We start from the raw sequence: 12,636 nt of genomic DNA, 5'->3' as shown, positions 1-12,636 counted from the left end.
CAAACATTTGCCCGTTGGGTAGACACCTCTCCGACTATAAATCTGCGTGTGTCCTGCAGGGTGAGGTGATGGGCCGCGGGAGTCTGGACTACCTCTCTCTGATACAGGAGGGAGGAGAGGGCGAGGGGGGACCAGGGAGGAAGAGACTAAAGAAGACAGACGAAGGCCTGTACGCTTGTGACATCTGTGACAAAACCTTCCAGAAGAGCAGCTCTCTGCTCCGACACAAGTACGAGCACACGGGTACATACAGAGTCTACTGTAACTATCTTACTCGGCGTATTTTGAAGCATATGATTGATATTGGTAGATCATGTTTCTGTTGTATTGCTAAAGTGAGCAAAGTGTTCCATGATCCGGCAAATATTATCCAAAACAGAACACGAAACTGAACTACAAAAAATATATTGTTAAAGGATCTTTAACAATTGCAAAAAAAAAGCAAATGTACCAGATCAAGAAATTGCCACAGTTACACATCCGCCTCTGTTTTGTTCTATTCCCACAGGTAAGCGTCCTCACGAGTGCAAGATCTGCAAGAAAGCCTTCAAGCACAAGCACCATCTAATTGAACACAGCCGCCTGCACTCTGGAGAGAAGCCCTACCAGTGTGACAAGTGTGGCAAGCGCTTTTCTCACTCGGGCTCCTACTCCCAGCACATGAACCACCGGTATGCCTACTGCAGCCTGCACCAGGACCAGGAGGAGGGTGAGGAGCTCCCTCGAACCCCAGGGCGGTCCACCGATGTGGGCCACATGGCCGTGGACACCCCCCTTTCCATGGAGGACACCCCAACATTTCTTAGTGACTCCAGTCTAGACGGGGGGGTAGAAGGGAGAGTAGACGAAGAGGAGGAAGACGAGGAGCACGAGACAGAAGAGAATGAAGGCGGACGTATGAAGGAGGCATGTAGTTTGTCAGGGTATAGGTCTGGTGAGGGATTGGAGCCGAGCCCCAGTCTGGTACAGGGGTCCCCTGTGGGGAGGGACAGGGAGAGAGAACAGAGGGAGAGAGACGAAGAGCAGGTTGACAGACACAATGGAGAGAGAGAGAGTGCTAGTCTAGGGACTCACGGACTGGAGACCAACCATCACTGGGACAAAGACACATTGGAACGAAATGGAGACCAGACAGACACATACGAGCTGAGCCCGGAAGCTCCAGTGTCACAACAGTGGACAAGTGTGCCAAAACAATGCATCTAGCTACATGTACAAATAAGGATTAATAGGTGTGGAAAATATATTTTAAAAATGCACTGTTCAAAATATAGCAAAACGTATACTGTACAGGTACAGTAAGTGACTTCCAATGCAAAGCCATATGAACACAACCAAAATAAGGACCACATGAACTGACAGCATAACATAAAGTGCATAGGAAGAGCCATGCGTATGATATTCACGCTGGTCGGTATGTTAGCATGCACAATATTGACCACTACATATCTGTCATCACAGCTACCGGTTGACCACTTACGACTGGTTTAAGGTAAAGGTACAGGAGTACGCACTGCAAGGTGTTGTTGGTCATGTTGTCCTGTAGCAAGCAGTGTTGTTCAATGTGTTTCCAGTTGCCTTATCAGTATAATACAGTATTTTTTATTTGGCAATACAAGTAGTCACTTTTGAAGGTTTTTATATTAGATTTGACATCATATTCTCCAAAGACCAAGAGGTCTCTGTATCAAACAATTGACCTCTGTGTTTTAAAATGAATAAGCATTAAATCATTATTATTCAAATTAAAGTAAAGGATTGAAGATGTCTTATTTTTTTGCCAAAGCTACAAATTGGTTTAGGATATATCCATTATGACTGTGGTCAGCTGTGCATTAATTATGGGCATTAGTATGGAGATAGATTAGTGCCGCATTATGTAAATTGTTATATTGGCAGTAATATACTGTATCTCCATACAAACACAGATTTACCATTGGGTTTCCATGGCGACTAATGAATGGGTAATATAGTGTCTAAAAGTTCAACAGGGAAGCCGGTCACTACAAACGCTCACTGACTTTTACACTGAGCCATTAGGAAGTTGAATGTTGGGTAGCCACCCTAAGCCTGGTAAAGTAAATCGATTTCTCCATACCGTACAGTATTTCTACACACAAGGGAAAAACGAGAGTATATATATATCACAATTAAATTGGTTTTATTTTGTTTTCTTTGAAGAAGGAGCAAATAAATGAAACTTGTACTGCCTCACAAAATGTTCCATATCTCTTAACAGACATGTGGAGTTGCTTTGTCTCTATTAGAAAAACGCAAATACATTGTCTCGCCCTATGGAATATAAATGCAGTACTATGCTTGTACCACAGTGTAGGTCGTACTACAGTTGCACTCGAATATATTAGCCCCCTTGCACGATTCACTATTTCTTCTCAAATAAGTTGAAATTTAAAAAAAGTTTCATGTTCCCACGTTTATTTGTTTGGTTAATAACTGCACAGGACCAAGATCGTTTTTAAAGGTCCAATGCAACCGTTTTTATCGCAATATCAAATAACTTCTGGATAACAATCAAGTACCTTACTGTGATTGTTTCAATTTAAATGGTTGAAAATTAACAAAAATATATTCTTAGCAAAGAGCAATTTATCAAGCAAGAATTTTGCTAGGACTGTCTTAGAGTGGGGAGGGGAAAAGTGAAAACTAGCTGTTACTGGCAAAAAGGTTTGGAACTCTCTTTTCTTATTGGTCTATTAGCTAATTTACTGCAGGGTGATGTCACCAGGCAGGCCAAAACTCCATCCCACCAAAACAGACTGACATTTCAGGCGATCTTTTCAAACAGCTCGTACACTAAAAGGGTATTATAATTGTCACAATTTCACAGTATTATTCCAACCTTATAGTGTGGAAATATATATAAAACACAGGGAAATCATGTTTTTGACTGCACTGGGCCTTTAATCAAAACTGAATGGAGATTCTTCACTTCAAATGGCCTGGAATAAATTACTCACAATTCCAATTAATTTGGTTGGAGGCAGGTGATTCTCGTTTACTGTGTAATTGATCTAACCTGTGGTAAGTAGCAGGGGGCAACAGGGTAAAAATAGCCATTCAACCAGTTTTGAAAAGATCCATTCTCATCCACTGCACTCTATTGTAAAGTTTAAGGGTGCCAATAGCACAACTATAATGCCACCACAATGAAAGCAGTGTCACTTATTTCATATCTGGTGTAACCATCAAAATTGAATTACTAGAACTGGACATTCCCATTCGTTCAGTCTCTATTTCTATGGGTGTGTCCACAGCGACAGAGTCAAGCAAGGTCTCAGAACAGATTCTATAACATTTATCGTCTTCCTACTTCCTCTATCTGACTGTGGTGTAGTCCACGTGAAAAAACGCCTCAGATATACAGTATTCAGCCACTGTGAGTCGTCTGTAACTTCTCTGCTACAGTCGATAAGATTGCGTTACAGAGAGCTGAGACGTGTCCAAGCCAGTGTCTTCTGTACATACTTGACTACTGTACCTGTGTGGTAGTCTGGCTAACATCTAATGTGAAGTCTTCCTGACTTCAGAGTCTGGAAAGGCTGTTTTGATGTGAGCACGATGTGTCGATAATTAAGGGGGGCTGTGCTTTTGCTGGTTGGCTCTCCTCCGTGTCTTTCTCACTCAAACACCCACATGCACAGCCACACACAGCGCCCCCCTTTCCGTTACAACTGTTGGAATTTCAAATCCAAACAATGACAGGTCTCAACTCCCCAGGAAAAACAATCAAACATTTGAGAGAACCAATTCATGCGTCCACTCAATTTCTGAGCAAATATTGCATTTACAACGAACGGCCTCCTGTTCAGACCAGTGTGTCACGCAGGGCCGTCATACCTTTGCTCAAGACCATACATTTAAAGTAGGCTGAACAAATGTACCAAAATCATTCAAATCCCAATTAAAATGCATAGCAGAGACCAGAGACAGTGCCAGCGTTGCTTTGTCAGTTAGTCAGTGCATCCGATTGCTTTGAAATTGATGTCGGGCATTTGAACTCGGCCTTGTATACCTTGTTGTAATATGATAGCCATGTGTTAATTTAATTGGAAATTGGGAGGTGAGGGATCCCTCCTTTTTGGTAACCATTCGAAACCAAAATGTATTTTATTGCTATTAAAATATAGGCTGTGATAGCTGTAATACATTTCCACCTCTCACTCGATCAGTCTTCCTGGATTAAAATTAGATACTCTTACAGATCAATCTTGATGGCAAAATTTAATTAAATATTGCTAAGTTATTTAGCTATAGTATGAATGAAGGGTTGTTTTTTAAAAGTATAATAATCACCCATATAGTGCAACTAATAGCAGATAGACAAGCTGGCCCGCTCCAGCCATTACCACGAGCTCATCCTCCCCAAATAAGGTGCCACCAACCACCTCCGTGTTTGCAATCAATATTATCGGAGCCGCCTAGTTGATACAAAATGTTTCAATATTCTCTGAGCCGCTTTGTTCGTTGATACAACGCTTCAATATTCGCAGAATGTTTTGCCTCCCCTGGCGAAAAATGCAAGTGCGACAATGAGCTGGGCGCACACTTGAGGAACATCTCTGAATGGAGCGCACGAAACAATGCTACTGTCATGGTAGGCCTATGCGTCGTTCCACAGGGGTGGCTTCATAGGTAACCATCTGTCTTACGTAAGGTTATATAAGGCAAAATCAAAAGGAGGGTGGGCGTTGAGAGTTTGAATCTCATCACAGATAGCGCGAATGTCTAGCAACCCAGAGGTTGCGAGTTTGAATCTCATCACGGACAATTTGAGCATTTGACCTAATTAGCAACTTTTCAACTACATTTTTTAGCGACATTGCGACTCGGTACAGAAAGGCATAGTGGAGCTCCATGGCTTGGTGCTGAATGGACAGCCCTCTGTCTAGAGACAGCTATCTAATTATTTCGTTTTGTGGGCAGTTTTTTGAGGCACCATGATGTTTTAATAAACATCTTTATCTTGCATTCAAGCCTCACTTTTTGATTTATTCCTTTTTTCCGACAGTGTGCAGGTTTCCATCTCTTCCAGTTGTTGGGCACAGTTAGGTAGCCTACAATAGATTATTGAAAATCATAACTGGCACGCAGCTCTTTAGAAATGGTAGGATGGTAAAGATACATGATTAATAGAAAATGACTCAAGTAAAAGTGAAAGTCACCCAGTAAAATACTACTTGAGTAAAAGTCTAAAAGTTTTTGGTTTTACATTTACTTAAGTATCGAAAGTAAATGGAATTGCTAAAATGTACTTAAGAGTCAAAAGTCAAGTATAAACCATTTAAAATTCCTTATATTAAGCAAACCAGAAGGCACAATTATTTTTTACATTTTTATTGACTGATAGCCAGGGGCACACTCCGACACTCAGACATAATTTACAAATGAAGCATTTGTGTTTAGTTAGTCCGCCAGATCAGAGGCAGTAGGGATGACAAGGGATGCTATCTTGATAAGTGTGTGAATTGGACCATTTTCCTGTCAAAATCTAATGAATACTTTTGGGTGTCAGGGAAAATGTATGGACTAATAAGTACATTATTTTCCTTCGGAATGTAGTGAAGTAAAAGTAAAATTTGGCAAAAATATAAATAGTAAAATAAAGTGCAGATAACCAAAAAAACGACTTAAGTAGTACTTTAAAGTATTTTTACTTATGTACTTTACACCACTGTGTTTTGTATGGTATGTATTCATTTGTGGATGTCCACCACCCATTTCGTATGATATTTTAGTAATTATAATTCGTATTATATGTTACAAATTTGAAAAACGTACAAAATATGTTACGAATTTGCAAACAAATGATATCTTATGAATTTTAGCTAGGTGGCTAAAATCAGCTAGCTCTCTAGAGTTATGCATTTGTAGATTTTCCTTTTGTGTTTCGTTATTTTCGTCATTCTTTGGTCAAGTTTGTTTGTCTCCATGCGTCGTTGTCGATTGTAGGCCTAAGTAGGTCCTTTGATGTAGGCTATGCCTTTTCTTTCAATGCGGGGTAGGATTTATCTGGCATAGTTTGCATTCGCGGTCAGCTGTTTTCATGCACCGGTTACTTTCACGTTGATGTTGGCATTTTAAGTCGGCCTTGTTGTGACTTGATATCGTGAATTATGCCTCTATTTCATGTTCACTGTATTCGCCGTTGCACAAGTAAATGTTTCAATTCATGATGAGGTTGAGTAGTGGTTGACATTGCAGACTATTTTTTTGTTGTTGTTGTTGTTGCTGCTGTTCTCCAGATGACATTTTAGAGTTTTTCAATTGTGTAGAAATGCAATAAATGAGCTTCAACCTTCTAAAAAAAAATCCTACTTTGCCATATCCTAGGTTTAGCTGAGTTGACACCACTGGTGTCACAGCTCTTCCTGGACTGCGTCATGTCACCCAGGGTACCCGGGTGGCGCCATACTAGTGCCAACAGAAATTAAATGTCATTTCAATCATTTTGAATTTGTATTCAGAAAGTGAATTTGAATTCAATAGTTCTGAATTTGTGTTGCACAAATTGAATATGCCTGACACTTACTCTATCACTATGACTTGAAAGCCCATCATGGGCTTGTCAATATTTAGTAACAGAGAGAGTAGTCATATATCCAGTCAACCAACTTCAAGATGATCCGGTTTTGTAGTATTGAACTGCAAGCCTACAACTGCCTCATGCCACCAGCTGTTGTTAATTTGATTATATTTATATCTGCACAAACATACTTTTATCAGGCTGTATTTTTTTTATCAACTCAGCATTGCCTTTTGTATCGAATTACATTTAGTGTTGTTTTTTAACCTGTGGATATATTTGTAATAAAAATTTACATTTTGCTTTACCCTTTGATTAATTATTTCACAAACTGCATCACTGGATAGGACCACACATTATCAGCTTCAGGGATAAACCAATCAAAATGTTCACAGTAGGCTTCTGAGGTTTTGGTAAAATACCTCAGTTCCCTCTTACGGTATATGGTAACCTCACCACCTCAATTCTCTGCTCAAGGGGACTAAATGTACAGAATTTGCATGATGATTCAGAGCTGGTGGAGATGTTTTACCCTGAAACATGTGGCTTTGGCTGTGCCATGCAGAGAAGACGCTGCTCAGTAACTGTTTTAACTCACAGATAGCTTAGTCATCAGTCCTTAGTCACTCCTCTAGTGTAAGTAGAAAGACAACGGGGACCTTTTTCATTCAACAGTACTAAAAACAAAAAACAAAATAGTAAATAGATACATTTGGTGAAATGCAATTCAATATGGGCCCGATTCAGACTTAGGAAATGTATGCCTTTCCTATGGATTTTTATTTAAGCACATCTCATTATTTGGTATTCAGACTTACCTTACGCAGGTGTGCAACAAGCTCCTTGGAGAGTGGCTCTTTGGGAGTTGCTCCCCTGAACAAATCAAATCAAAGTTTATTTGTCAACTGTGCCGAATACAACAGGTTACAGTGAAATGCTTACTTACAGGCTCTAACCAATAGTGCAAAAAAAGGTATTAGGTGAACAATAGGTAGGTAAAGAAATAAAACAACAGTAAAAAGGCAGGCTATATACAGTAGCGAGGCTATAAAAGTAGCGAGGCTACAAACAGACATCGGTTAGTCAGGCTGATTGAGGTAGTATGTACATGTAGATATGGTTAAAGTATATGCATATATGATGAACAGAGAGTAGCAGTAGCGTAAAAGAGGTGTTGGCGGGTGGTGGGTGGGACACAATGCAGATAGCCCGGTTAGCCAATTTGCGGGAGCACTGGTTGGTCGGCCCAATTGAGGTAGTATGTACATGAAGGTATAGATAAAGTGACTATGAATATATGATAAACAGAGAGTAGCAGCAGCGTAAAAAGATGGGTTGGGGGGGCACACAATGCAAATAGTCCGGGTAGCCATTTGATTACCTGTTCAGGAGTCTTATGGCTTGGGGGTAAAACTGTTGAGAAGCCTTTTTGTCCTCGACTTGGCACTCCGGTACTGCTTGCCATGCGGTAGTAGAGAGAATAGTCTATGACTGGGGTGGCTGGGGTCTTTGACAATTTTTAGGGCCTTCCTCTGACACCGCCTGGTGAAGAGGTCCTGGATGACAGGCAGCTTAGCCCCAGTGATGTACTGGGCCGTACGCACTACCCTCTGTAGTGCCTTGCGGTCAGAGGCCGAGCAATTGCCGTACCTGGCAGTGATGCAACCAGTCAGGATGCTCTTGCAGCTGTAGAACCTTTTGAGGATCTGAGGACCCATGCCAAGTCTTTTTAGTTTCCTGAGGGGGAATAGGCTTGTCATGCCCTCTTCACGACTGTCTTGGTGTGTTTGAACCATTCTAGTTTGTTGTTGATGTGGACACCAAGGAACTTGAAGCTCTCAACCTGCTCCACTACAGCCCCGTCGATGAGAATGGGAGAGTGCTCGGTCCTCCTTTTCCTGTAGCCCACAATCATCTCCTTAGTCTTTGTTACGTTGAGGGATAGGTTGTTATTCTGGCACCACCCGGCCAGGTCTCTGACCTCCTCCCTATAGGCTGTCTCGTCGTTGTCGGTAATCAGGCCTACCACTATTGTGTCGTCTGCAAACTTAATGATGGTGTTGGAGTTGTGCCTGGCCATGCAGACGTGGGTGAACGGAGTAAAGGAGGGGACTGAGCACACACCCCTGGGGAGCTCCAGTGTTGAGGATCAGCGTGGCAGATGTGTTGCTACCCACCCTCACCACCTGGGGGCGGCCCGTCAGGAAGTCCAGGATCCAGTTGCAGAGGGAGGTGTTTAGTCCCAGGATCCTTAGCTAGTGATGAGCTTTGGGGGTACTATGGTGTTGAACGCTGAGCTGTAGTCAATGAATAGCATTCTCACATAAAAGTGTTCCTTTTCTCCAGGTGGAAAATGGCAGTGTGGAATGCAATAGAGATTGCATCCTTTGTGGATCTGTTTGGGCGGTATACAAATTGGAGTGGGTCTAGGGTTTCTGGGATAATGGTGTTGATGTGAGCCATTGCCAACCTTTCAAAGCACTTCATGGCTGCGGACGTGAGTGCTACGGGTCTGTAGTCATTTAGGCAGGTTCCCTTTGTGTTCTTGGGCACAGGGACTATGGTGGTCTGCTTGAAACATGTTGGTATTAAAGACTCAATCAGGGACATGTTGAAAATGTCAGTGAAGACACCTGCCAGTTGGTCAGCACATGCCCGGAGCATACGTCCTGGTAATATGTCTGGCCCTGCAGCCTTGTGTATGTTGACCTGTTTAAAGGTCTTACTCATGTCGGCTACGGAGAGCGCGATCACACAGTCGTCTGGAACAGCCGATTCTCTCATGCATGCCTCAGTGTTGCTTGCCTCGAAGCGAGAATAGAAGGGATTTAGCTCGCCTGGTAGGCTTGTGTCACTGAGCAGCTAGCGGCTGTGCTTCCCTTTGTAGTCTGTAATAGTTTGCAAATGTAATTCAAACACTGAAAACCTTCCCACTTTCTAGCCAACAGATTTCCCCATGGATTTTTAATTCAATGGGGTTTTCAGTACATTTATCTACAGTTATCCCTGTAAATACAGTGTTCCTTTCATTCGAATTTTATCAACAGACTCATTGTAATATAGAGAGAGATCTGTAACGGGTGTCGTCGGAAGGAATAGACCAAGGCGCACCGTTCTTTGAGTTCCACATAATTTAATAACGAAGTGAAACTTTGAAAGGACAAAACAATAAAGAATAAAACGACCGAACAGCTTCGATGTGCAAACTACCTCCACACAAACAAAGAACAAGATCCCACACAGATGGAGGGAAAAGGGCTGCCTAAGTATGATCCCCAATCAGAGACAACGATAGTCAGCTGCCTCTGATTGGGAACCACACTCGGCCAGAAACAAAGAAATACAAAACCTAGAAATAAAGAACATAGTACAACATATATTAGTAAATCAAAATTACAGTGGTTTGATTAATCCTGAAAGTTGCCATTCAGATGTTCAATCCATTAAACATTGGCAAGGGAGAAAACAATCAAAGTTGACCAATAGTCCTATAAATCTACCCTAATCCTCACTGATCATGTAACAGTGTTGACAGTGGTCCAGTCGCTGTAAACTATGCGCCAGGCTACAGGTTCAAACTGCCAGGCTTGGTCTGTATTCCATGAAGTGGGCTACATGTCCCAAATTACTGAACAACTTGTTATACGTTAAATGTGATCCTCCATTGCTAGTGACCCTCGGGATCAACCACACGGGCGTGACAGAGTAAAGAAAGGGAAACTAACGATGTCATTGAATGATGCCAAATGTAGCCTACAAATTGAAGGGGAACTAACACTTAAGTGACAGTAAAAAATGTATATGGGTATTACTAATGGTGGCTACCAATAGTGGCTAATATGTAACATGACACAAATTGTCATTTATTATTTTTTTTAACTGAGAAAAGTCTGGCCTGAAATGAAACCATTGTACAGCACAAAAAGTTTTGCCCAAAATTTGGCCCGACTTTCATTATGCATAGATTTGGCTTGTCATCTAATTTGGCTTGCGTCTCCAAGATTCATCCCTTCAAGTTATAAGGCCATACAACTTAAATTCTGCATTACGGCGCAGTATTTCATACACTTCACTGTGGGAAAGTGGCACACAATGATGAGTAAGAAAGTGACAGATGCACAAATATCATACCTCCCCCCCTCAAAATGCTAACCACCCTGTTATTGTAATGGTGAGAGGTTAGCATGTCTTGAGGATATAATATTTGTGAGTCTAACTTTCTCACTCATCATTATTCATGATTAAGTCAGGACTCTCAGTAATCATGATAGTGTCCACATTAATGTAGAAGTGTTAAGAAACATATTCTATTGTTATTTACAATAAAAGTGACTCCAAAATGACACAATACGTTATTTACCATTCATTTCTATTGGGCAAAACAAACAGCATCCAACAAGTTTGTAGAGTCACAAGGTTTATGTAATCATTGCATGCTAGGAATATTACTGGTCACCATAGCAACACCCACCCGTAGCACGCGCTCCAGCAGGTATATTTCACTGGTCATCCCCAAAGCCAACACCTTCTTTGGTCGCCTTTCCTTCCAGTTCTCTGCTGCCAATGACTGGAACGAATTGCAAAAATCACTGAAGTTGGAGACTTATATCTCCCTCACTAACTTTAAGCGTCATCTGTCAGAGTAGCTTACCGATCGCTGCAGCTGTACACAGCCCATCTGTAAATAGCCCATCCAACTACCTACCTCATCCCCATATTTGTTTTTGTTTTTCTGCTCTTTTGCACACCAGTATTTCTACTTGCACATCCTCATCTGCACATATATCACTCCAGTGTTAATTGCTAAGTTGTAATTACTTCGCCACTATGGCCTATTTATTGCCTTACCTCCTTACTTCATTTTCACACACGGTATACAGACTTTTCTATTGTGTTATTGACTGTACGTTTGCTTATACCATGTGTAACTCTTTGTTGTTGTTTTTGTCGCACTGCTTTGCTTTATCTTGGCCAGGTCGCAGTTGTAAATGAGAATTTGCTCTCAACTGGCCTACCTGGTTAAATAAAGGTGAAATGAAAAGATAATTAAAAAATGGGACCAAATACTAAACTTTTGTCTACTTTAATACACATAAGTGAATTTGTCCCAATACTATTGGTCCCCTACAATGGTAGGACTACGTACAAAAAGTCCTGTAATTTCAAAACAGTTCACCTGATATGGGTACCCTAAAATTAAAGCTGACAGTCTGCACTTTAACCTCCTAATAGTTATTGTACCAGTTAAAATGCAAAGGTCTGTAGTACTTTGATAAAACAAAAAAAAATGGGTCACTGTACCATTACTGTTGGAGTTCACTGTATAATAAATGAATTCTCATTTTAGGAGTAAAACACAAACTTCTAGAAATAGGTAAAAAAAAATACATGTAAATATTATACAACACTGACTTTGGGTTGTAGTGTAGAAGTCAGATATTAGAGGCAGGCAAGCCAATAATCTAGGTAAATATATAAAGTAATCTGTAGGCCTAAATAACCAACATAATCTATATGTTGCCAAACTCCAAAATGGTTGTGGTCCTCAATGCAATGAAAGAATAGGTTCACACTTCATTTGGATAGTCTGGATTGTCCATCTGTAGATGCTCTACAGATGGTCATACGATCAACAAACTATCTATCAACTGCTTGCTACGGTTGCGGTTAGGGTCAGGTTTAGAATAAGGGTTAGGGTAAGGGTTAAGGTTAAGTTTAGGGTTAGAATAAGGGTTAAGGGCTAGGGTTGGGGTTAGGGTTAGAATAAGGGTTAAGGGCTAGGGTTGGGGTTAGGGTTAAGTTTAGGGTTAAGGGCTAGGGTTGGGGTTAGGGTTAAGTTTAGGGTTAGAATAAGGGTTAAGGGCTAGGGTTGGGGTTAGGGTTAAGTTTAGGGTTAGGGTTAAGGGCTAGGGTTAGGGTTAAGTTTAGGGTTAGAATAAGGGTTAAGGGCTAGGGTTGGGGTTAGGGTTAAGTTTAGGGTTAAGTTTAGGGTTAGGGTTAAGTTTAGGGTTAGAATAAGGGTTAAGGGCTAGGGTTGGGGTTAGGGTTAAGTTTAGGGTTTTTTATTTTTTTTATACCGTTATTTTACCAGG

At 41.2% G+C, this 12,636-nt stretch overlaps 1 protein-coding gene across 1 annotated transcript in view; it reads left to right on the top strand.

Moving 5' to 3' along the window:
* The window catches only part of LOC129814840 (zinc finger E-box-binding homeobox 2-like), a 52,497-nt gene extending 50,829 nt beyond the window's left edge, over nucleotides 1–1,668 (top strand). Inside the window, exons 8-9 of the mRNA XM_055867916.1 lie at nucleotides 60–243; nucleotides 509–1,668. Coding sequence (XP_055723891.1) covers nucleotides 60–243; nucleotides 509–1,206 — 882 coding nt within the window. The 3' untranslated portion in view covers nucleotides 1,207–1,668. The remainder of the gene's footprint in view (nucleotides 1–59; nucleotides 244–508) is intronic.
* The last annotated feature ends 10,968 nt before the right edge of the window (nucleotides 1,669–12,636 follow it).

This window comes from Salvelinus fontinalis, chromosome 18 (assembly GCF_029448725.1).
Source record: "Salvelinus fontinalis isolate EN_2023a chromosome 18, ASM2944872v1, whole genome shotgun sequence".
NCBI lineage: Eukaryota > Metazoa > Chordata > Actinopteri > Salmoniformes > Salmonidae > Salvelinus > Salvelinus fontinalis.
This window is presented reverse-complemented; position numbering and strand designations above follow the sequence as displayed.